General features: G+C 41.2%; 2 protein-coding genes across 2 annotated transcripts in view; both read right to left on the bottom strand.

Annotated features, from left to right (window-relative positions):
• The window catches only part of LOC115359226 (flocculation protein FLO11), a 24,825-nt gene extending 5,447 nt beyond the window's left edge, over positions 1–19,378 (bottom strand). The window contains exons 1-14 of the mRNA XM_030051584.1: positions 19,369–19,378; positions 9,254–9,409; positions 8,564–8,719; positions 7,874–8,029; positions 7,186–7,341; positions 6,501–6,656; positions 5,812–5,967; positions 5,125–5,280; positions 4,201–4,593; positions 3,748–3,930; positions 3,058–3,213; positions 2,373–2,528; positions 1,687–1,869; positions 285–466 (exon numbers count right to left, since the gene is read on the bottom strand). Coding sequence (XP_029907444.1) covers positions 285–466; positions 1,687–1,869; positions 2,373–2,528; positions 3,058–3,213; positions 3,748–3,930; positions 4,201–4,593; positions 5,125–5,280; positions 5,812–5,967; positions 6,501–6,656; positions 7,186–7,341; positions 7,874–8,029; positions 8,564–8,719; positions 9,254–9,409; positions 19,369–19,378 — 2,355 coding nt within the window. The remainder of the gene's footprint in view (positions 1–284; positions 467–1,686; positions 1,870–2,372; positions 2,529–3,057; positions 3,214–3,747; positions 3,931–4,200; positions 4,594–5,124; positions 5,281–5,811; positions 5,968–6,500; positions 6,657–7,185; positions 7,342–7,873; positions 8,030–8,563; positions 8,720–9,253; positions 9,410–19,368) is intronic.
• On the bottom strand, positions 19,336–23,275 carry mrps16 (mitochondrial ribosomal protein S16). The gene is made up of 4 exons (XM_030052650.1): positions 23,093–23,275; positions 22,843–22,873; positions 20,536–20,802; positions 19,336–19,916 (listed from the first exon to the last, which is right to left on the bottom strand). The coding sequence occupies exons 2-4, from the start codon at positions 22,853–22,855 to the stop codon at positions 19,780–19,782; spliced, it is 417 nt and encodes a 138-aa protein (XP_029908510.1). The 5' UTR covers positions 22,856–22,873; positions 23,093–23,275; the 3' UTR covers positions 19,336–19,779.

The raw sequence follows: 23,275 nt of genomic DNA, 5'->3' as shown, positions 1-23,275 counted from the left end.
GACACCTTTGCTGTTGTAACATTTGATGTCGTGATCGTCACGGACACATGTGGAGAGGATGTAGTTTGCTCACGGGTTTGTGCAGAGCCATTGCTTTGAGGGGTTGAGGGCTGTGTTGAAGGTGAAGTTGTTTCTGACTGATTTGCTTCTGTGGTTGCAGTAGAGTGTGTCTCCTTTGTAGGGGAAAGCGTGATTATTGAGGATACTTGTGAACTGCTGAATATAAGCTTTGTTGTTGGTCCAGTTGTTGAAGCAACAGGATTCGATTGAGTCAGCGGTGTGACATTGGGAGAGACTGTAGAAGCTGTACCGATAGTCACTGTGGCACTTGAGATTGGGTTGACTGTCGATGTTGATTCAGTGGTCGCTGGTGACAGTACATTAGCGGTGATTGTGGAGCTGGGGGTGGATACCACATTCTCTGTTTTCTGCTGTGCGGTGGTGGTCTCTGGTGTGGAGAAGATCTCTGCAGGTGGTGTTTTTTCAGATGGAGCTGATGGAGTTGTGTCAGTCAAATATTGTGTCCTAGTGGTAATAGAGTTTGTGGATTTGATTCGTTGAGTGGATGAAATTGTCACTGCTTCTGTTACTGCTGTGGCTGCATCAGTACTAAATGATGTAGATTGTGGCTCTGTTGTAGAAAATTGTGTTGAAGATGTTGGTGGGCTGCTAAAGGAAGGTGCACTGGACACCTTTGCTGTTGTAACATTTGATGTCGTGATCGTCACGGACACATGTGGAGAGGATGTAGTTTGCTCACGGGTTTGTGCAGAGCCATTGCTTTGAGGGGTTGAGGGCTGTGTTGAAGGTGAAGTTGTTTCTGACTGATTTGCTTCTGTGGTTGCAGTAGAGTGTGTCTCCTTTGTAGGGGAAAGCGTGATTATTGAGGATACTTGTGAACTGCTGAATATCAGCTTTGTTGTTGGTCCAGTTGTTGAAGCAACAGGATTCGATTGAGTCAGCGGTGTGACATTGGGAGAGACTGTAGAAGCTGTACCGATAGTCACTGTGGCACTTGAGATTGGGTTGACTGTCGATGTTGATTCAGTGGTCGCTGGTGACAGTACATTAGCGGTGATTGTGGAGCTGGGGTGGATACCACATTCTCTGTTTTCTGCTGTGCGGTGGTGGTCTCTGGTGTGGAGAAGATCTCTGCAGGTGGTGTTTTTTCAGATGGAGCTGATGGAGTTGTGTCAGTCAAATATTGTGTCCTAGTGGTAATAGAGTTTGTGGATTTGATTCGTTGAGTGGATGAAATTGTCACTGCTTCTGTTACTGCTGTGGCTGCATCAGTACTAAATGATGTAGATTGTGGCTCTGTTGTTGTAGAAAATTGTGTTGAAGATGTTGGTGGGCTGCTAAAGGAAGGTGCACTGGACACCTTTGCTGTTGTAACATTTGATGTCGTGATCGTCACGGACACATGTGGAGAGGATGTAGTTTGCTCACGGGTTTGTGCAGAGCCATTGCTTTGAGGGGTTGAGGGCTGTGTTGAAGGTGAAGTTGTTTCTGACTGATTTGCTTCTGTGGTTGCAGTAGAGTGTGTCTCCTTTGTAGGGGAAAGCGTGATTATTGAGGATACTTGTGAACTGCTGAATATCAGCTTTGTTGTTGGTCCAGTTGTTGAAGCAACAGGATTCGATTGAGTCAGCGGTGTGACATTGGGAGAGACTGTAGAAGCTGTACCGATAGTCACTGTGGCACTTGAGATTGGGTTGACTGTCGATGTTGATTCAGTGGTCGCTGGTGACAGTACATTAGCGGTGATTGTGGAGCTGGGAGTGGATACCACATTCTCTGTTTTCTGCTGTGCGGTGGTGGTCTGTGGTGTGGAGAAGATCTCTGTAGGTGGTGTTTTTTCAGATGGAGCTGATGGAGTTGTGTCAGTCAAATATTGTGTCCTAGTGGTAATAGAGTTTGTGGATTTGATTCGTTGAGTGGATGAAATTGTCACTGCTTCTGTTACTGCTGTGGCTGCATCAGTACTAAATGATGTAGATTGTGGCTCTGTTGTAGAAAATTGTGTTGAAGATGTTGGTGGGCTGCTAAAGGAAGGTGCACTGGACACCTTGCTGTTGTAACATTTGATGTCGTGATCGTCACGGACACATGTGGAGAGGATGTAGTTTGCTCACGGGTTTGTGCAGAGCCATTGCTTTGAGGGGTTGAGGGCTGTGTTGAAGGTGAAGTTGTTTCTGACTGATTTGCTTCTGTGGTTGCAGTAGAGTGTGTCTCCTTTGTAGGGGAAAGCGTGATTATTGAGGATACTTGTGAACTGCTGAATATAAGCTTTGTTGTTGGTCCAGTTGTTGAAGCAACAGGATTCGATTGAGTCAGCGGTGTGACATTGGGAGAGACTGTAGAAGCTGTACCGATAGTCACTGTGGCACTTGAGATTGGGTTGACTGTCGATGTTGATTCAGTGGTCGCTGGTGACAGTACATTAGCGGTGATTGTGGAGCTGGGGGTGGATACCACATTCTCTGTTTTCTGCTGTGCGGTGGTGGTCTCTGGTGTGGAGAAGATCTCTGCAGGTGGTGTTTTTCAGATGGAGCTGATGGAGTTGTGTCAGTCAAATATTGTGTCCTAGTGGTAATAGAGTTTGTGGATTTGATTCGTTGAGTGGATGAAATTGTCACTGCTTCTGTTACTGCTGTGGCTGCATCAGTACTAAATGATGTAGATTGTGGCTCTGTTGTAGAAAATTGTGTTGAAGATGTTGGTGGCTGCTAAAGGAAGGTGCACTGGACACCTTTGCTGTTGTAACATTTGATGTCGTGATCGTCACGGACACATGTGGAGAGGATGTAGTTTGCTCACGGGTTTGTGCAGAGCCATTGCTTTGAGGGGTTGAGGGCTGTGTTGAAGGTGAAGTTGTTTCTGACTGATTTGCTTCTGTGGTTGCAGTAGAGTGTGTCTCCTTTGTAGGGGAAAGCGTGATTATTGAGGATACTTGTGAACTGCTGAATATCAGCTTTGTTGTTGGTCCAGTTGTTGAAGCAACAGGATTCGATTGAGTCAGCGGTGTGACATTGGGAGAGACTGTAGAAGCTGTACCGATAGTCACTGTGGCACTTGAGATTGGGTTGACTGTCGATGTTGATTCAGTGGTCGCTGGTGACAGTACATTAGCGGTGATTGTGGAGCTGGGGGTGGATACCACATTCTCTGTTTTCTGCTGTGCGGTGGTGGTCTCTGGTGTGGAGAAGATCTCTGCAGGTGGTGTTTTTTCAGATGGAGCTGATGGAGTTGTGTCAGTCAAATATTGTGTCCTAGTGGTAATAGAGTTTGTGGATTTGATTCGTTGAGTGGATGAAATTGTCACTGCTTCTGTTACTGCTGTGGCTGCATCAGTACTAAATGATGTAGATTGTGGCTCTGTTGTTGTAGAAAATTGTGTTGAAGATGTTGGTGGGCTGCTAAAGGAAGGTGCACTGGACACCTTTGCTGTTGTAACATTTGATGTCGTGATCGTCACGGACACATGTGGAGAGGATGTAGTTTGCTCACGGGTTTGTGCAGAGCCATTGCTTTGAGGGGTTGAGGGCTGTGTTGAAGGTGAAGTTGTTTCTGACTGATTTGCTTCTGTGGTTGCAGTAGAGTGTGTCTCCTTTGTAGGGGAAAGCGTGATTATTGAGGATACTTGTGAACTGCTGAATATCAGCTTTGTTGTTGGTCCAGTTGTTGAAGCAACAGGATTCGATTGAGTCAGCGGTGTGACATTGGGAGAGACTGTAGAAGCTGTACCGATAGTCACTGTGGCACTTGAGATTGGGTTGACTGTCGATGTTGATTCAGTGGTCGCTGGTGACAGTACATTAGCGGTGATTGTGGAGCTGGGAGTGGATACCACATTCTCTGTTTTCTGCTGTGCGGTGGTGGTCTCTGGTGTGAAGAAGATCTCTGCAGGTGGTGTTTTTTCAGATGGAGCTGATGGAGTTGTGTCAGTCAAATATTGTGTCCTAGTGGTAATAGAGTTTGTGGATTTGATTCGTTGAGTGGATGAAATTGTCACTGCTTCTGTTACTGCTGTGGCTGCATCAGTACTAAATGATGTAGATTGTGGCTCTGTTGTTGTAGAAAATTGTGTTGAAGATGTTGGTGGGCTGCTAAAGGAAGGTGCACTGGACACCTTTGCTGTTGTAACATTTGATGTCGTGATCGTCACGGACACATGTGGAGAGGATGTAGTTTGCTCACGGGTTTGTGCAGAGCCATTGCTTTGAGGGGTTGAGGGCTGTGTTGAAGGTGAAGTTGTTTCTGACTGATTTGCTTCTGTGGTTGCAGTAGAGTGTGTCTCCTTTGTAGGGGAAAGCGTGATTATTGAGGATACTTGTGAACTGCTGAATATAAGCTTTGTTGTTGGTCCAGTTGTTGAAGCAACAGGATTCGATTGAGTCAGCGGTGTGACATTGGGAGAGACTGTAGAAGCTGTACCGATAGTCACTGTGGCACTTGAGATTGGGTTGACTGTCGATGTTGATTCAGTGGTCGCTGGTGACAGTACATTAGCGGTGATTGTGGAGCTGGGGGTGGATACCACATTCTCTGTTTTCTGCTGTGCGGTCGTGGTCTCTGGTGTGGAGAAGATCTCTGCAGGTGGTGTTTTTTCAGATGGAGCTGATGGAGTTGTGTCAGTCAAATATTGTGTCCTAGTGGTAATAGAGTTTGTGGATTTGATTCGTTGAGTGGATGAAATTGTCACTGCTTCTGTTACTGCTGTGGCTGCATCAGTACTAAATGATGTAGATTGTGGCTCTGTTGTAGAAAATTGTGTTGAAGATGTTGGTGGGCTGCTAAAGGAAGGTGCACTGGACACCTTTGCTGTTGTAACATTTGATGTCGTGATCGTCACGGACACATGTGGAGAGGATGTAGTTTGCTCACGGGTTTGTGCAGAGCCATTGCTTTGAGGGGTTGAGGGCTGTGTTGAAGGTGAAGTTGTTTCTGACTGATTTGCTTCTGTGGTTGCAGTAGAGTGTGTCTCCTTTGTAGGGGAAAGCGTGATTATTGAGGATACTTGTGAACTGCTGAATATCAGCTTTGTTGTTGGTCCAGTTGTTGAAGCAACAGGATTCGATTGAGTCAGCGGTGTGACATTGGGAGAGACTGTAGAAGCTGTACCGATAGTCACTGTGGCACTTGAGATTGGGTTGACTGTCGATGTTGATTCAGTGGTCGCTGGTGACAGTACATTAGCGGTGATTGTGGAGCTGGGAGTGGATACCACATTCTCTGTTTTCTGCTGTGCGGTGGTGGTCTCTGGTGTGGAGAAGATCTCTGCAGGTGGTGTTTTTCAGATGGAGCTGATGGAGTTGTGTCAGTCAAATATTGTGTCCTAGTGGTAATAGAGTTTGTGGATTTGATTCGTTGAGTGGATGAAATTGTCACTGCTTCTGTTACTGCTGTGGCTGCATCAGTACTAAATGATGTAGATTGTGGCTCTGTTGTTGTAGAAAATTGTGTTGAAGATGTTGGTGGGCTGCTAAAGGAAGGTGCACTGGACACCTTTGCTGTTGTAACATTTGATGTCGTGATCGTCACGGACACATGTGGAGAGGATGTAGTTTGCTCACGGGTTTGTGCAGAGCCATTGCTTTGAGGGGTTGAGGGCTGTGTTGAAGGTGAAGTTGTTTCTGACTGATTTGCTTCTGTGGTTGCAGTAGAGTGTGTCTCCTTTGTAGGGGAAAGCGTGATTATTGAGGATACTTGTGAACTGCTGATATCACTTTGTTGTTGGTCCAGTTGTTGAAGCAACAGGATTCGATTGAGTCAGCGGTGTGACATTGGGAGAGACTGTAGAAGCTGTACCGATAGTCACTGTGGCACTTGAGATTGGGTTGACTGTCGATGTTGATTCAGTGGTCGCTGGTGACAGTACATTAGCGGTGATTGTGGAGCTGGGAGTGGATACCACATTCTCTGTTTTCTGCTGTGCGGTGGTGGTCTCTGGTGTGAAGAAGATCTCTGCAGGTGGTGTTTTTTCAGATGGAGCTGATGGAGTTGTGTCAGTCAAATATTGTGTCCTAGTGGTAATAGAGTTTGTGGATTTGATTCGTTGAGTGGATGAAATTGTCACTGCTTCTGTTACTGCTGTGGCTGCATCAGTACTAAATGATGTAGATTGTGGCTCTGTTGTTGTAGAAAATTGTGTTGAAGATGTTGGTGGGCTGCTAAAGGAAGGTGCACTGGACACCTTTGCTGTTGCAACATTTGATGTCGTGATCGTCACGGACACATGTGGAGAGGATGTAGTTTGCTCACGGGTTTGTGCAGAGCCATTGCTTTGAGGGGTTGAGGGCTGTGTTGAAGGTGAAGTTGTTTCTGACTGATTTGCTTCTGTGGTTGCAGTAGAGTGTGTCTCCTTGTAGGGGAAAGCGTGATTATTGAGGATACTTGTGAACTGCTGAATATAAGCTTTGTTGTTGGTCCAGTTGTTGAAGCAACAGGATTCGATTGAGTCAGCGGTGTGACATTGGGAGAGACTGTAGAAGCTGTACCGATAGTCACTGTGGCACTTGAGATTGGGTTGACTGTCGATGTTGATTCAGTGGTCGCTGGTGACAGTACATTAGCGGTGATTGTGGAGCTGGGGGTGGATACCACATTCTCTGTTTTCTGCTGTGCGGTGGTGGTCTCTGGTGTGGAGAAGATCTCTGCAGGTGTGTTTTTTCAGATGGAGCTGATGGAGTTGTGTCAGTCAAATATTGTGTCCTAGTGGTAATAGAGTTTGTGGATTTGATTCGTTGAGTGGATGAAATTGTCACTGCTTCTGTTACTGCTGTGGCTGCATCAGTACTAAATGATGTAGATTGTGGCTCTGTTGTAGAAAATTGTGTTGAAGATGTTGGTGGGCTGCTAAAGGAAGGTGCACTGGACACCTTTGCTGTTGTAACATTTGATGTCGTGATCGTCACGGACACATGTGGAGAGGATGTAGTTTGCTCACGGGTTTGTGCAGAGCCATTGCTTTGAGGGGTTGAGGGCTGTGTTGAGGTGAAGTTGTTTCTGACTGATTTGCTTCTGTGGTTGCAGTAGAGTGTGTCTCCTTTGTAGGGGAAAGCGTGATTATTGAGGATACTTGTGAACTGCTGAATATCAGCTTTGTTGTTGGTCCAGTTGTTGAAGCAACAGGATTCGATTGAGTCAGCGGTGTGACATTGGGAGAGACTGTAGAAGCTGTACCGATAGTCACTGTGGCACTTGAGATTGGGTTGACTGTCGATGTTGATTCAGTGGTCGCTGGTGACAGTACATTAGCGGTGATTGTGGAGCTGGGAGTGGATACCACATTCTCTGTTTTCTGCTGTGCGGTGGTGGTCTCTGGTGTGGAGAAGATCTCTGCAGGTGGTGTTTTTCAGATGGAGCTGATGGAGTTGTGTCAGTCAAATGTTGTGTCCTAGTGGTAATAGAGTTTGTGGATTTGATTCGTTGAGTGGATGAAATTGTCACTGCTTCTGTTACTGCTGTGGCTGCATCAGTACTAAATGATGTAGATTGTGCTCTGTTGTTGTAGAAAATTGTGTTGAAGATGTTGGTGGGCTGCTAAAGGAAGGTGCACTGGACACCTTTGCTGTTGTAACATTTGATGTCGTGATCGTCACGGACACATGTGGAGAGGATGTAGTTTGCTCACGGGTTTGTGCAGAGCCATTGCTTTGAGGGGTTGAGGGCTGTGTTGAAGGTGAAGTTGTTTCTGACTGATTTGCTTCTGTGGTTGCAGTAGAGTGTGTCTCCTTTGTAGGGGAAAGCGTGATTATTGAGGATACTTGTGAACTGCTGAATATCAGCTTTGTTGTTGGTCCAGTTGTTGAAGCAACAGGATTCGATTGAGTCAGCGGTGTGACATTGGGAGAGACTGTAGAAGCTGTACCGATAGTCACTGTGGCACTTGAGATTGGGTTGACTGTCGATGTTGATTCAGTGGTCGCTGGTGACAGTACATTAGCGGTGATTGTGGAGCTGGGAGTGGATACCACATTCTCTGTTTTCTGCTGTGCGGTGGTGGTCTCTGGTGTGGAGAAGATCTCTGCAGGTGATGTTTTTTCAGATGGAGCTGATGGAGTTGTGTCAGTCAAATATTGTGTCCTAGTGGTAATAGAGTTTGTGGATTTGATTCGTTGAGTGGATGAAATTGTCACTGCTTCTGTTACTGCTGTGGCTGCATCAGTACTAAATGATGTAGATTGTGGCTCTGTTGTTGTAGAAAATTGTGTTGAAGATGTTGGTGGGCTGCTAAAGGAAGGTGCACTGGACACCTTTGCTGTTGTAACATTTGATGTCGTGATCGTCACGGACACATGTGGAGAGGATGTCGTTTGCTCACGGGTTTGTGCAGAGCCATTGCTTTGAGGGGTTGAGGGCTGTGTTGAAGGTGACGTTGTTTCTGACTGATTTGCTTCTGTGGTTGCAGTAGAGTGTGTCTCCTTTGTAGGGGAAAGCGTGATTATTGAGGATACTTGTGAACTGCTGAATATAAGCTTTGTTGTTGGTCCAGTTGTTGAAGCAACAGGATTCGATTGAGTCAGCGGTGTGACATTGGGAGAGACTGTAGAAGCTGTACCGATAGTCACTGTGGCACTTGAGATTGGGTTGACTGTCGATGTTGATTCAGTGGTCGCTGGTGACAGTACATTAGCGGTGATTGTGGAGATGGGAGTGGATACCACATTCTCTGTTTTCTGCTGTGCGGTGGTGGTCTCTGGTGTGGAGAAGATCTCTGCAGGTGGTGTTTTTTCAGATGGAGCTGATGGAGTTGTGTCAGTCAAATATTGTGTCCTAGTGGTAATAGAGTTTGTGGATTTGATTCGTTGAGTGGATGAAATTGTCACTGCTTCTGTTACTGCTGTGGCTGCATCAGTACTAAATGATGTAGATTGTGGCTCTGTTGTTGTAGAAAATTGTGTTGAAGATGTTGGTGGGCTGCTAAAGGAAGGTGCACTGGACACCTTTGCTGTTGTAACATTTGATGTCGTGATCGTCACGGACACATGTGGAGAGGATGTCGTTTGCTCACGGGTTTGTGCAGAGCCATTGCTTTGAGGGGTTGAGGGCTGTGTTGAAGGTGAAGTTGTTTCTGACTGATTTGCTTCTGTGGTTGCAGTAGAGTGTGTCTCCTTTGTAGGGGAAAGCGTGATTATTGAGGATACTTGTGAACTGCTGAATATCAGCTTTGTTGTTGGTCCAGTTGTTGAAGCAACAGGATTCGATTGAGTCAGCGGTGTGACATTGGGAGAGACTGTAGAAGCTGTACCGATAGTCACTGTGGCACTTGAGATTGGGTTGACTGTCGATGTTGATTCAGTGGTCGCTGGTGACAGTACATTAGCGGTGATTGTGGAGCTGGGGGTGGATACCACATTCTCTGTTTTCTGCTGTGCGGTGGTGGTCTCTGGTGTGGAGAAGATCTCTGCAGGTGGTGTTTTTTCAGATGGAGCTGATGGAGTTGTGTCAGTCAAATATTGTGTCCTAGTGGTAATAGAGTTTGTGGATTTGATTCGTTGAGTGGATGAAATTGTCACTGCTTCTGTTACTGCTGTGGCTGCATCAGTACTAAATGATGTAGATTGTGGCTCTGTTGTTGTAGATAATTGTGTTGAAGATGTTGGTGGGCTGCTAAAGGAAGGTGCACTGGACACCTTTGCTGTTGTAACATTTGATGTCGTGATTGTCATGGACACATGTGGAGAGGATGTAGTTTGCTCACGGGTTTGTGCAGAGCCATTGCTTTGAGGGGTTGAGGGCTGTGTTGAAGGTGAAGTTGTTTCTGACTGATTTGCTTCTGTGGTTGCAGTAGAGTGTGTCTCCTTTGTAGGGGAAAGTGTGATTATTGAGGATACTTGTGAACTGCTGAATATCAGCTTTGTTGTTGGTCCAGTTGTTGAAGCAACAGGATTCGATTGAGTCAGCGGTGTGACATTGGGAGAGACTGTAGAAGCTGTACCGATAGTCACTGTGGCACTTGAGATTGGGTTGACTGTCGATGTTGATTCAGTGGTCGCTGGTGACAGTACATTAGCGGTGATTGTGGAGCTGGGAGTGGATACCACATTCTCTGTTTTCTGCTGTGCGGTCGTGGTCTCTGGTGTGGAGAAGATCTCTGCAGGTGGTGTTTTTTCAGATGGAGCTGATGGAGTTGTGTCAGTCAAATATTGTGTCCTAGTGGTAATAGAGTTTGTGGATTTGATTCGTTGAGTGGATGAAATTGTCACTGCTTCTGTTACTGCTGTGGCTGCATCAGTACTAAATGATGTAGATTGTGGCTCTGTTGTTGTAGAAAATTGTGTTGAAGATGTTGGTGGGCTGCTAAAGGAAGGTGCACTGGACACCTTTGCTGTTGTAACATTTGATGTCGTGATCGTCATGGAAACACTTGGAGAGGATGTGTTTTTCCCAGGGGTTTGTGCAGAGCCATTGCTTTGAAGGGTTGAAGATTGCGTTGAACGTGAAGTTTCTTCCGATTTATTTCTTTTTTTTTTTACAGTTGAATATTTTGTTGAAGATGTCGCTGGGCTACTAAAGTAACTTGCACTGGATACATTTATTGTTGTACCATTTGCAGTAGTCATATTCCTGTCTTTTTTTTCTTCAGTTAATTTTTGTGATTTCACATCTGTTTCATTTTTTGTAGAGTGTCTTTTTACTTCTCTTGATATTATTTGGTCTTCTGAATAATTTAGTTTTGCACTGACTCTGAGCACATCCAAGAATTCATTTACTGTTGTCTTGTTTTCCTGAAGTTTTAGATTATTTCCTTCTTGAGCCTCTTGAACATCATTTTGTTTTCCTGTTGAATCACAGAATTTTTATACATGAGACTTGAAATGTGTGCCAGTAAGTGAAATTGCGCAGCTATTTCCAACAGGTTCTTTGGTGTACTAGAAAAACTTTGTACCACAGCCTTTTTCACTGCTTAAGAAGGGTGGAATCAGAAACTTATATATCCAGTATGCACTTTCAACGAAATGTTGTTATAGGTATAGGTAAGAAATTCTAATGAATTTTTGGATATTTTTTAATATATTTACACATTTTTTATTGTTGTGATGTTGCCTGCAGAAATATCATTGGGATAGAATACAGAGCTTTAAATTTTAAACCATAAGCTCATATTCTTCTATCCAAAGTATCCAGAATGTAATTCAAGGGACTACTTCAAGGAACTAAAAGGTTCCTTAATAGTCCAGTCATTTTATGAAAAAACCTAGGACAAATTGCAAGAGAAGCAAACTCAACTGATTTTGTATCCTCAGTTTGTCCTGAGTGAGGGAAAAACAGTCCCAAGAAATCCCATTGGTGGAAAGTTTTGAAAATCACCTATTTATGACCACAAATTACCAAAAACACTGTTTTTAACACACAGGGGAAAGGGGTTCAAAATTTACTTTCAGATATCACTATAAAAATTCACAAGGTGATTACACACACAAAGACAAGAAAAAAAGTCAATTACAAGTTCTTTGAATTATTCTGTATACACATGCATATCACACATTATCTGATTTGATATGCACTAATAGGAATATAAGGAATAAATGCCAGAAGAGACATTTAAACAGTGAATTAAAAGGTTACTATATATATAGTAACCTTGAATTAAAAGGTTACTACATAACAGTGAATTAAAAGGTGAATTAAAAGCCCCAATTTTGGCCTAAAATTACTGGACTATAAGCCTGTTGTTGTCTGCATGTCCACGGTCTACATACCTGCGGAGATTAGACAAATATGTCCGTTTGTATATTTGGGTAAACAGGGGTACACACTAGTCTTTGAAGCCTACAGTTCTGTGTGCCTGCCCATTTCATTTGAATACACAAAAAATAAACTTTTTTTTTGTCTCACTACGAGGACCTTAACACTATATCATTTTATACGATCAATTTAGCTAACCATTGCCTTAAGAACACCACAATTCTACACCATTAGCAGTTAGCATTTGTGGTTGGTGTTAGCATATAGCTAACTTTTGCTTTTGGCGCTTTTGGATTTCAATAACATGAAATCAGTTATCAATTAACAAAAAAAAAAAAAAAAAAACTGGCTTGCAGCTGCAAAAAAAAAAAAAAAAAAAAAAAAAAAAAATGGCAGTTTAAGTAACATGCAGCGAGTACTCTATCAATCAGAAATCAGCTCCACCTGCAAAGTTTCTGTAATTTTGGGAAGTGCTACTTCCTGAGCACAGACTTTTAGGGGAGTAAAATAATGTTCCCAGAACTTAAGTTAGATGCAGGTCCCTGTCGTGGAAACACAGAGAGTTCTTCAAAAGGTTCCTACTCCCTGAGGAAAGTTCCTCTGATAGAAACGCAACTGTAGGATTTCTTGTCAGTCCTCCCTCTTTTTGGTCCTCAAAAATGCAAAGGCTGGATTATTGGCTTGTTTTAATAAAATAATGGCTATGTTTTCATAAAAGTATAGTTATTTCCCTTCCTTCCATGTTAAGTGTGCATTTAGGTCTAATGTCTGTGGCATCTTTGTTTTTTTTTTTTTCAGTCTTTGCAGTCATTGACTGAATATGTATCATCAGCTATTTCTCTCTTGTCATACACTGTGTTCACAATGCTCTGCACTTTTGAGAGATTCACAGAGATTGTCTAATGATAATGTATAGACGTGAAAAAGAAACTACAGAAAACCATGAGAACTCAACAACATCAGGGTACATTGGCAAAGTAATGCACCTGAAAAAAAAAAAAGATGCGATAGACAGGGCTATTTGGATTATACATTATGTATACAAATGTGTTGAAATAATTGTTGAGTAGGCTAATCCATCTGATATCACATTACTCCACATGCCTGAATCCCAGTGGGAATACATGATAGTAACATGATTGGATGACGAAATTTCCAGCATTGTAATTAGTGTGTTTATTCCAGAACTGTGTTAAGATATTGGTATGCCTGTTAAGTGAGAATATATTTTATATTATTATGCTATAGTGAGTGCCAGCACTAATTGCATCTATTTTTTCCCTGGAGATTTATCAAGAGTAATCCCAATCCTACTTCTCAAATGAGTCAAAATGTGTAAATCCACATGTAATGAATATAAATATATTTATGTCTAATGACTGTACATTATATATAATGAGCAATTTGCTAAATTATTCTCAAATAATATGATAAAAGAGTAATATAAACACCATGGCTCAACTTGATTTGTAATAAGCAATTATAGAGTCACAAACTTACCTTTTTTTTCTACAAAGAATACGCACAATGAAATGACCACAATGACCACAGTGAGGACTACACCAATGATGGAAAGTCTTCCCCAATTAAGGGATCCCGAATAAATCCACTTGTTCATTTTCATGTACACTGATGTCATCTTCTGCTCGTATTATATTAAACCAGGATCATTTAGACTTTCTGTGATTTCAGTTCAGTGCTGAATCTCCAGTGGATGCCCAGCTTTGACTGTTATAATAATCCTCTGTGTATTGTAAGTACAATTTTATCCTGTTGGCAGTTGTCGGTTAAATAAACACTTGACTATCAGAATCAGATTTACTTTTATGTGTCACCAATGATCAACCAGGAGACTGTAGTGATCTAGCGCACACCTTAGGCAAACTTCAGATATTGTGGCTTGGTATTGCATTGGTTTTTAGTTCCACAAAATACACTCACACCCTCTACATGCCCCCAAATGACCCCCCCCCCCCCCCCCCCCCCCCCCCCCACACACACACACACACACACACACCAAGATCCAAGCATAGTGACAATGAAGTAGACAAAATAAGGTGTGATGGATGGATGATTATGTATTTTGAACTCTCTGCTATTTTACACTTTAAACAGTATGTTTTTCAAAGATCTGGTCAAAATCCGAATTTTCATGTTATTAACTTTTTAATTCTGTAAGTGGTAGGTGCTCTTCCTCATTTTGTGAAATTCCCTCTCAAAGAGACTTGCTTAAACAATCCACAATAAAATGCAACAATGTGTAAAGAGATGTATTAATCACATTTTGAAGAATGCCACTGTATTTACTACACAGCCTACTTATCACTCCATCTATCATCCTGCCTTTTTGAGTTAATATTCGAAATGTCATTGCTTAAACAGTTACAAACTTCTTAACGGGCATTCCAATCCAAGGTTGCTTAGCCAACTAGTCAGTTAATTTTTATTTGCAGTAATGGTCATCTACTGTTGACATATTTCATGTATCTGTTGCTATATCTTGGTTTTTAATATACATATATTTGTTTTCTTTTAGTGATTTAATTAAAATCCATTCCATTTTGCACAGAAACAATATTTCGTTCCTCTGTATGTTAGTTAATATATTATGGAACGGCAATAAAGTGACTTCACTTGAGAAGTTTTAATGTGGTTTTAGAGCTTTTTTTTTTTTTTAGAACAATGAGACAGCTCTTCTGGGGCGGGGTGGCTCAGGATTCAGAGTGGTCCTTTGGTAGTCAGAGAGTTCCTGGTTGGATCTCTGGCTCCTCCTGAGTGTGTGTTGAAGTGTCCTTGTGCAAGGCACCCCGAAACCGCTCCTGATGGGCAGCTTGGCACTTTGCTTGGCAGCCTCTACCATCAGTGTGTGAATGTATGAGTGAATGGGTAAATGTGAGGCACACACTGAAAAGTGCTTTGGGTGGTCAGCAGACTCAAGAAGCGCTATAGCAGAGGCGGTCCTGGCTAGTTTTGCGCCCTGGGCGAACCGTCCCCCACCCCCACCACATCAGGCCTATCATTTGTTAACATCGTATTAACTAAGAATAACACACTAGAAATTACTCCTAAAGCTATATCACATATAGCTTACAAAATGTCATGTCAGTGTATAGGAAGTTATTTAGGTTACCATAGACCCACGTATAGCAAAAAAAATTAAAAATTCCACAGTCAGGACATATTGTTTACCAAATCCACAGACTAACAGGCCAATGTGAACTTGCACTTGTTGTGTTGCAAACACAAACTAGCCTATGGGTGAAATTAATTCCATGGCATGATGCCTAAAATTCTAATAGTTGCTAGTTCAGCAAAACTAAAAACCAAAAAAACCAAAAAAACAAACAAACAAACAAAAAAAAAAACTTCTGTGGCTAAGTGGCAATATATTAGCAAGAGGCTAATAAATAGGGTATAGGCTACTGTTTCATTACATGCACAATTAACGTCACGCATAGAGACTTGCATACCTTTATCTTTTGAACGTTTCTCCTCTTCTTCTCTCCTTCTCTTTCTGAACTGGGCACCTGATGGTTTTTTTTTGGCCTTTTGTCCATGATACTCCATTGACTTTTTGTTGTTGTTGTTGTTGTTTGGCATTTTCACATAACCCAATAAATTACATGTAGCTTTAAGGGGTCCATATTAATTTTATGAATGAAATACAATTTATTTGGAAGCAGCAGTTTGTGTTGTTTGGCCTGGGATCTTTCATATCAGAGGTTAGTCTATCCCCCGCCCCCCTCCCCTTTGCTTTTCCTGAGACTCACAACCTGCGCACAGCCTCTGCAGTCGCAAGTTGATCCCCCGCGCCCCCCTCCCCCTTGCCTTTTCTTCTGACACACACGACCTGTATACATGACTCTCAGCAGCAAGTTGACGTGATAGTAGGGGCGCCTTAGCGCCCACTGCACCAACTTGACATGGAAATGAGCGATATTAGTGTAGAAACGATTTTTTTTTTTTTTTTTTTTTTTTTGCGGACGCACTTTTTTTTTTTTGGACGGCGCTTGTGCGCCCCCAAGTAGATTGCGCCCTGGGCGGTTGCCCACATTGCCCATAAAAACCGTCCCTGCGCTATAGAAATGCAGTCCATTTACCATTCTCAAGGTGATGAATGACTTGCTTTAAGTGGCTGTTGCAGGAAAACCTTGACAAACAAAAGACCACTGTGCAGCTGAGAAGACTTAGTAAAATTTGTACAACTTTGTTACTTAACAGAGCATGGGCACGGATATTGTTCTTGCCAAAAACTGATCTCCCTGTCTTCCATGATGCTTAGCACTTTTGCACCTCAAACCAATTTTAGCCTATTTGACTGTTTTGATGGTCCTACTCTGTAGTTGAGTAGTAGGAGTAGGAGCTGGAGTGAAGAATTTGGCCCACATAGTAGTGAATACACCTAACACTACTCAAATTAGGCCTGTAGTTTGCTGAAAATTGAATTCCTGGCCTTTATGACCACTTTGAATAACATCTTCACACTTTAAATAATATCATTTTACTTACATTTTAAATCAACTTTAATTGACCCACATTGGCCACCTACTAAGTTGTTAGTGAAGAATTTGGTCCTTAGCCCATTATCAGTGAAAGTGAAAATACTGTATTTTTATACTTGCTGAAAAGTCATTCTGTGTTACTATCTGTGGCTACAATGATCTGCATTTGCCTTTCTGCAAGCATTGACTTTGCCAACATACATGACACCAATTTCGACTTATTGACATTAGTCACCAGTGTAATTACCTTTATTGATATTTAACTGCATACCATAGGTTGACCATGTGCATGACCTTATAGTTTTGTGGCTCAGATGTGTCAGGTGGCCTAACTTCATACTGAACCTGTAACCTGAACTTGTAACCTGATGATGGCTATCACCCATCAATTACCTGTCAGTGTAATGTTTTTATTAGAGTTGTGTTATAAAGTCAAAAGCAGTTAGAAATCAAAACCAGGCCAACTGTCACCACATTATTGATCCTTTAAATCTGAAAATAAATACCTCAAAGTTCATAGTAATTAATAACAATTATGGTTATATAACTGCACAAGTATATTGCCTTGCTGCACAAGTGTATTATTCAGTGTGCTGTGTTGTTGACATTCTAATATTTTTTTAATCTCATATTTACATATGGTGGCAATCAGTTGGGAATATTATAACTCTGATTTAAGGAATGTTACCTTGTTCAACTTAATGACAGTGCAGTCAGCTGAAGGATTATGCTATAAACACACTGTTGAACATGATCTTACAAGAGGTCAATACAGTCTCAGCTTTACCAGGAAAAGGTTAAATATGACGCAGTTAAATAGAAACACACTTTAATCTTGAATGCACAAGAAGTTTGGGCAGAGCTCTCCACACCTCTGTTTGCATATTAGAGGTGCATTTATGAAAAGTCAGGCATTACTAAAACAGAATATACCCACTACTTTATGCTATTTTTTTTTTTTAATTATTATTATAAAAGCATTGAAGTCACTTGTAGAAAACATGCTTTCCAGTTTTAGCTTTTATTTGTCTATTATTTTAGCCTTGAATACCCCTCGGGAGAAGTAAGTCACAGTACATAAGCACATGCTTTGTATATGTATCTATCTATCTATCTATCTATCTATCTATATCTATCTATATATCTATATCTATCTATATCTATATCTATATATCTATATCTATCTATCTATCTATCTATCTATCTATCTATCTATCTATATATATATATATATATATATCAATTCAGAAATTTAACTGACTGACATGAGGAAATGATAAGAGCAAAGCTAATTTAAGCTCTTTTGTGTTTACATGGTGGAACTTCAAATGTACAGCTGGGTGTTACAAGTGTATCTTGGCTCAGCTTACTGGCACATTTTATCACTTGTTTCTGACTGACACAAGCCACACTGTACACACTTGTGGTTTAGCATCTGAATTACAGCAAACACAACATTCACTTAATGAGCTAATACAGGGATAGGCATGTGAAAGACACCCCAAAAAACAATTTATATGGCATATACAGAAACGTTTAGTATTAGAAACTTTACCTTTAATCCATGTGCTAATCTTCAAGTGACCAGCTCTGCAACAGGGAACTTGCAGTTTTACATTTGCATTTACATTTTTTTTTTTTTATTTCAATGATGTGTCTTAATAGTATTATGTCATAGTATAGAACTTCCCCTGAAACCTTGGCGCAGTTTCTTGCACGCTAGTATGAAATTATCCTACAATTATCATAAATAGAAAAAATGCATGTGCCTCACAATGCAGATGACCACAAACATACTGCGAAAGCAACCCGAGAGTTACTGAAAGTAAAGACATGGAATATTCTTCAATGACCAAGTCAGTCACCAGACCTCAACCTAACTGAGCTACTTTTCACTTGCTGAAGGCCAAACTGAAGTCAGAAAGACCCACAAACAGCCAGCAACAGAAGGCAGCTGCAGTAAAGGCTTGGCAGAACGTCTCAAGGAAGGAAGATGTTGCCCATGGGCTGCAGACTTCAGACAGTCATAGAGTTGCGAAGGATTTTCCTCCAAATACTGAATATAATCCTTATAATTATAGTTATATATGTTATATGTAGTTTGTCCAATTACTTTTGAGCCTCTGGGGTGACAATGCATAAAACTGGCTGTAAATGGGTAATGCCATGTTTTTGTTCAACCCCTCACAGTAAAGCTGAAAGTCTACACTTAAATCACATCTTGGTTACTCCATTTCAAATCCACTGTGGTGGTGTATAAGGACAAAATTATAAATATTGTGTCACCGTCCAAATATTTATGAACCCTAAGCATAAATGATGTTCTTATAAACCCACAATGATTTTGATCTGTGATGGTTCACTCATACTGTGGAAAAAAGTTAGCCTTCTATGAAACATGAACAGAAAATATGATACTGTTCCATCATGATTCCTAAAATATCATTAAACCTTACACATCAAGAAAAATTTCAACCATCAAATTTTTTGTTTCGTTGTTGAGATGAAACCTAATATGCCATTAGCTAACCGGGAGATAACTGCAACCTGTTGAAACCGGGAGATCTCTCTCCTCACTCTCTTCAACGAGCCGTGCAGCTGAGCGAGCTCAGCAGTCTGCACCTCCCTTATCACAGGAGCAAGGTAAGCTAAATAACAAACACCCTGCAAAAAGGATTAAGGCATACAACTATAGGCCTTGTCCCCACAAACCAAATACACTCGTTCTGGAAGTGAAGACTGTCTGAGGGAAACAGGGATCACAGAAACACAATCACTGTACCCCAATTCTTCATCAACTCGGTGTCCTACACCTTGAAAACACAGTGACACATTCCTCAGTGCATGCACCTGTACTGGAGGGGCATACTGTGAAAAATCTCTCATTAATGTATGTTCAGTTGCGATGACAGTAACCTGCTCCATGTCACCATCCTGATAGAAATCTTTGTAATTTTCCAGTTTATGAGGGTGGTGGCAACACACCATAGTGTAATGAAGGGTGGGGAGCTTAAGATTGTGCAAAAATGAAACTAAAGCATTTTAAATCCTGCCAACAATCATTTCAACAAACCCACCCACTTAAGATTTCTTTATGCCACTGTGTTTTTGATAATCCGAAAAGGTCACCAGTGTTTAATGTTTACTCATGCAAGTAATTTCCATAACTTACCTTCTGGCATGGGTCGTAAAAAACAAACAGAGAACGAAAGTATGCAACCACTGTTCAGTCAAAAAGAAACAAGGAAATTGATTCATTGCTTGACAATCTGTGCAGAAGTCAATAAAAATATGCAGCTGAACACAATAAAACTAGTGTCATTGTAATTCTTTAATTAATTAGCAGTGAATTCAAACATCCATCTGTTATGATGCCCCATGCTTGAATTTTATGAGATATCACAATTCTATGTGCATGGTTCATAGACATGATTTAAGTGACTAGAAGTGCACTGTGTAATAACAAGTTGCCATGAGAAGTCCATCCGAAAGGTGATAAAATGAATTGATTTGTTGTCTTTGCAAATGACTGTGACATCTGTTGATACTGGTCAGTCTCTCACACAGTCCCCAGCTATAACTCTCATACTTCTGGATGTTTTTCTTCCTCCTTCACACCTTCCTCTGTTGACGTCACTGTTTCTGTCACTTGTGCGAGAGCTTTGCACCGCTCTGCCTCTGTTATTGTCATGGGATGCAGAGGGAAAAATCCTGCCAACCCTGCAGACAAACGAGATAAGAAATCACACTGCAGAGTTCCAAGGAACAGTTGGAGGGAAACACTGCGCCATCAAAAAGCCATCAACATTTACCTGGTACAGTTTTAGATATTTATTTTAGAGATTTAGCCTGTTTACAGTGGTGTTATGAAAAATATGTCATGACCCACATTTTTGACAATTTCTGGGAGACTTAAGTGATTTCTTCCATGTGGGAAAATATTTTATGGATACATAACTATAACAGGCCGATTCAAGCTGTACCTCTCTTTAAATCGTGTGTGTGTGTGTGTGTGTGGGGGGGGGGGGGGGTTAAAGTCTTTGAGGTCACAGTGGACACACTACACTTACAGCACTAGACAGCACATTTCATCATCTGAAAAGATAGAGTGTAATGGAAACAAATAATTTAAGATTTCCAATGAACTGTAAACACAGTCACATTTATTGTTAGGTAGAGACTGTGCTAAGGGTGGAGATAATAGAGCAACAGGTCAATGGACCTCCTTGATTAAACAATCAGTAAGAGCACAGAAATGTCTCATTCGGATCTCCTGAATTAAGACTGAGCAAAGCTGATCCACCCGAAAAGAATGTACTTTCATGCAGTGAATACGCACCTAGAAGTTTGGCTACTGGCTTTGTGGGGTGTGCACCACAGCCCATCCAGTACTTGATTCGGTCAAAATTGAAGCTGACAAGCTTTTCATTGTAGATGTTTGGGAGGGGGTCATAGGAACCTAGCTGTTCCAAATATTTACTGTCTCGTGCCCTTTTGTTGTAAGCTGCCACAATACGATAGAAGGGTCTGTTGGCCTGTTTGTGGCCAGCGAGCGCCAAGCGGATGACGACGTGCCCCCCGTGGTACTTCTTTAGAAGGAGGGATGCTGCAGGGAGAAATTAACACAATAGGAATTTTTTAGGAGGACAATGACAAGGAAAGAGTTGCTTACAATAACTGTCCAGAACTCTAGAAATGCCGTATTTCTCAGTGTAAGGTGGAGAAATGACATGAACTTCATTTAAATTTGCCAAAATTGTGCCTTATATAGCCTTCTCCTACCCAAGAGAAGGCTATAGCTAAGCACAACACAAAGTAGGCCGTTCATTCAAAGCTGATGTATCATCCTCAATGAAAGAGAGCAAATATATTTCATGGGATGCCAGGATGTAAATGTTTACTGTCGTACTAGTGTGTGCCTTGCATTTTATGCCAAATGCTACTGCAAAACTGTCCTACTTACTCCAGAATTTTGATGAAGTTTAACAGAGAGACAACGTGATTCTACAAGAAGGAAAAATGGCACAAGCTATGCAAACCTCACTGTGATGACACATATAGACTTTGTTTCTCTTCTACACCATTAATCTTCTAGTTTTTCTAAACACCATGACTTTGCCACTCATCATGTCAGCTCTTGGCTGACACTATCAGAAGTAGGCATGAGTGACATTAGCATGTTATCAGTAGTGCTATTTCTATCGACATGTACTTTATCAATACTCTATTCTTTTTTTTTTTTTTTTTTTTACACAAAAAAGACAACAAAAGCAATGGAGACCAATGGAAAAGGAACATTTTCTCTGCTGTTACCATCTTTTTATTATTATTTATTATCTCATATTTTCATAAAAGTGAGAAAAGATCTTTCTCAGCATGTGGTGTGTTAGAGAGAGACAGAGAGAGAAGATACTTCTTCAACAACAACAACAACAACTGTAAAATTATGAACACCTAACCTAAAACAGGTGTAGCATAACCCCAACCCGGTCTAAATTTTTAGCTTTTACTTGTTAGCTAATACTGACTGTGAGAGGGCTGTGAGCATGTCTACATTGTGTCATTTGGAAACAGTTTTCTGATTAAATATGATTTGTCATTAATATATCGAACATGCAATCCAAAACAACTACCAGATAGCTCACATCAAGTTTCTTTCTCACACAACAGTGAAAATACAACTTCAGTCTCTGAATTTTTCAAACTTAAAGTGGGTGTCAGGGTCTCGGTGATTTGTCACGGTACACACCTAAAACTGTACGTGTACTTTCCCCTATGCTTCAGTCATGTTTTTCAGGTTACTTCCTTGTAGTTTATGCTAGTGAGGCGGAACAGGAACAAATAGTTTTTTTTTCCTTCTATAAATTTCCTTCTATTGAATGTGACGAATATATCTGTGACGAATTAAATGCTTAATGAATTGACTTTACCTGCTCACATGGCTGAATTGTCCATTCGGTGTTTATTATCTCCTTAGTTGAGTTATCATAACTATTATAATGATCTTTCTTGATATTTGAAGGTTCAGCTAGCTATGGCATCAACTACAAGAGAAATATGTTTGAAGAGATGAATGTTTGATAAATGGATTCATAACAGGATTATTTTTTGTGCATCAATGCTCTTGCAGTGGTAGAAATCAGGAAGCTAAATAAAAAAAATCAGCAAAGGAAAATGTTCAGAATGAAAAAGTGGAATCAATCATTTTTTCTCAGGAACAGATTTTACATTGTGTGCACAACATAAATTCAAGTTGTTAGCGGTCTTTATTTTGCCCTTCTCCATCTCCACTCCTTTCCTCATCTCAGGGTAACTTCATGGTACAAGATTAGGGGAACAAAGTGTGGGGAAAGGAGCCAAAGCAATGAGTTTTGGGATAAAACAAACGTTTGATATGGGTCAACCCTTTCCTCACATTATTATTTTGTGAGCAAGAGCCGGCAGTTCACATACTGTATCTGAGCAAGCTTTCTACACCGGCTCTAGATGCTGCCATACTTCTGACAAAAAGGTGTAAACGTGTAGATAATGTAGTCCTCTCTCTAAGTTTTACATGTCCCGCCTCTGTCCTTGAACCATCCGATCTGTTGTAGGGAAAATGTTTGGGTGCAACAAACTGAGTTACTTGAGTTACTGAGTTACTTACATAGATGGACCATGATGCTGACTGAATTATCCTGAAACAGATAATAAGACAAATTTAAACGAAAATGTACACCAACAGCTACGATTAGTTATCAACAAACACAGCAAAATGAATAGATGACAGCTAAGCGTTTAGGCTGTTGTTAAATGGCAACACGTTAGGAGGTACCGATGCTAACGGCTAACAGCTCAGAGCATCGTCTGTTTCAAAGTTTACGTGCTCTGTCGTAGCTTGTAATTTAGCGAAATACCTGCCGGACTGCTGCAGTTGCGAAGTGTAGAAAGTACTCCCAGATGTAGCTAATTTGTTGCTGGACAGACAGTTAATAATGAACATTAATAAATGGAGGTATTCAGCACTTGCAGTAATGTGACTTTCGCCAGCGCGCAGCCATGTTTACACAGGACGTTACGTCATGCGTTCCTTCCCGTCA

Source organism: Myripristis murdjan, chromosome 5 (assembly GCF_902150065.1).
Source record: "Myripristis murdjan chromosome 5, fMyrMur1.1, whole genome shotgun sequence".
NCBI lineage: Eukaryota > Metazoa > Chordata > Actinopteri > Holocentriformes > Holocentridae > Myripristis > Myripristis murdjan.
Note: the sequence above shows the minus strand (reverse complement) of the source record. Positions and strands in the feature narration are given on the sequence as shown.

Coding starts and splice junctions, on each gene's coding strand:
- mrps16 (XM_030052650.1), bottom strand. Junction 19,917..20,535: donor GCCAGTAGCCAAACTTCTAG/GTGCGTATTCAC, acceptor GTTTGTCTGCAG/GGTTGGCAGGATTTTTCCCT.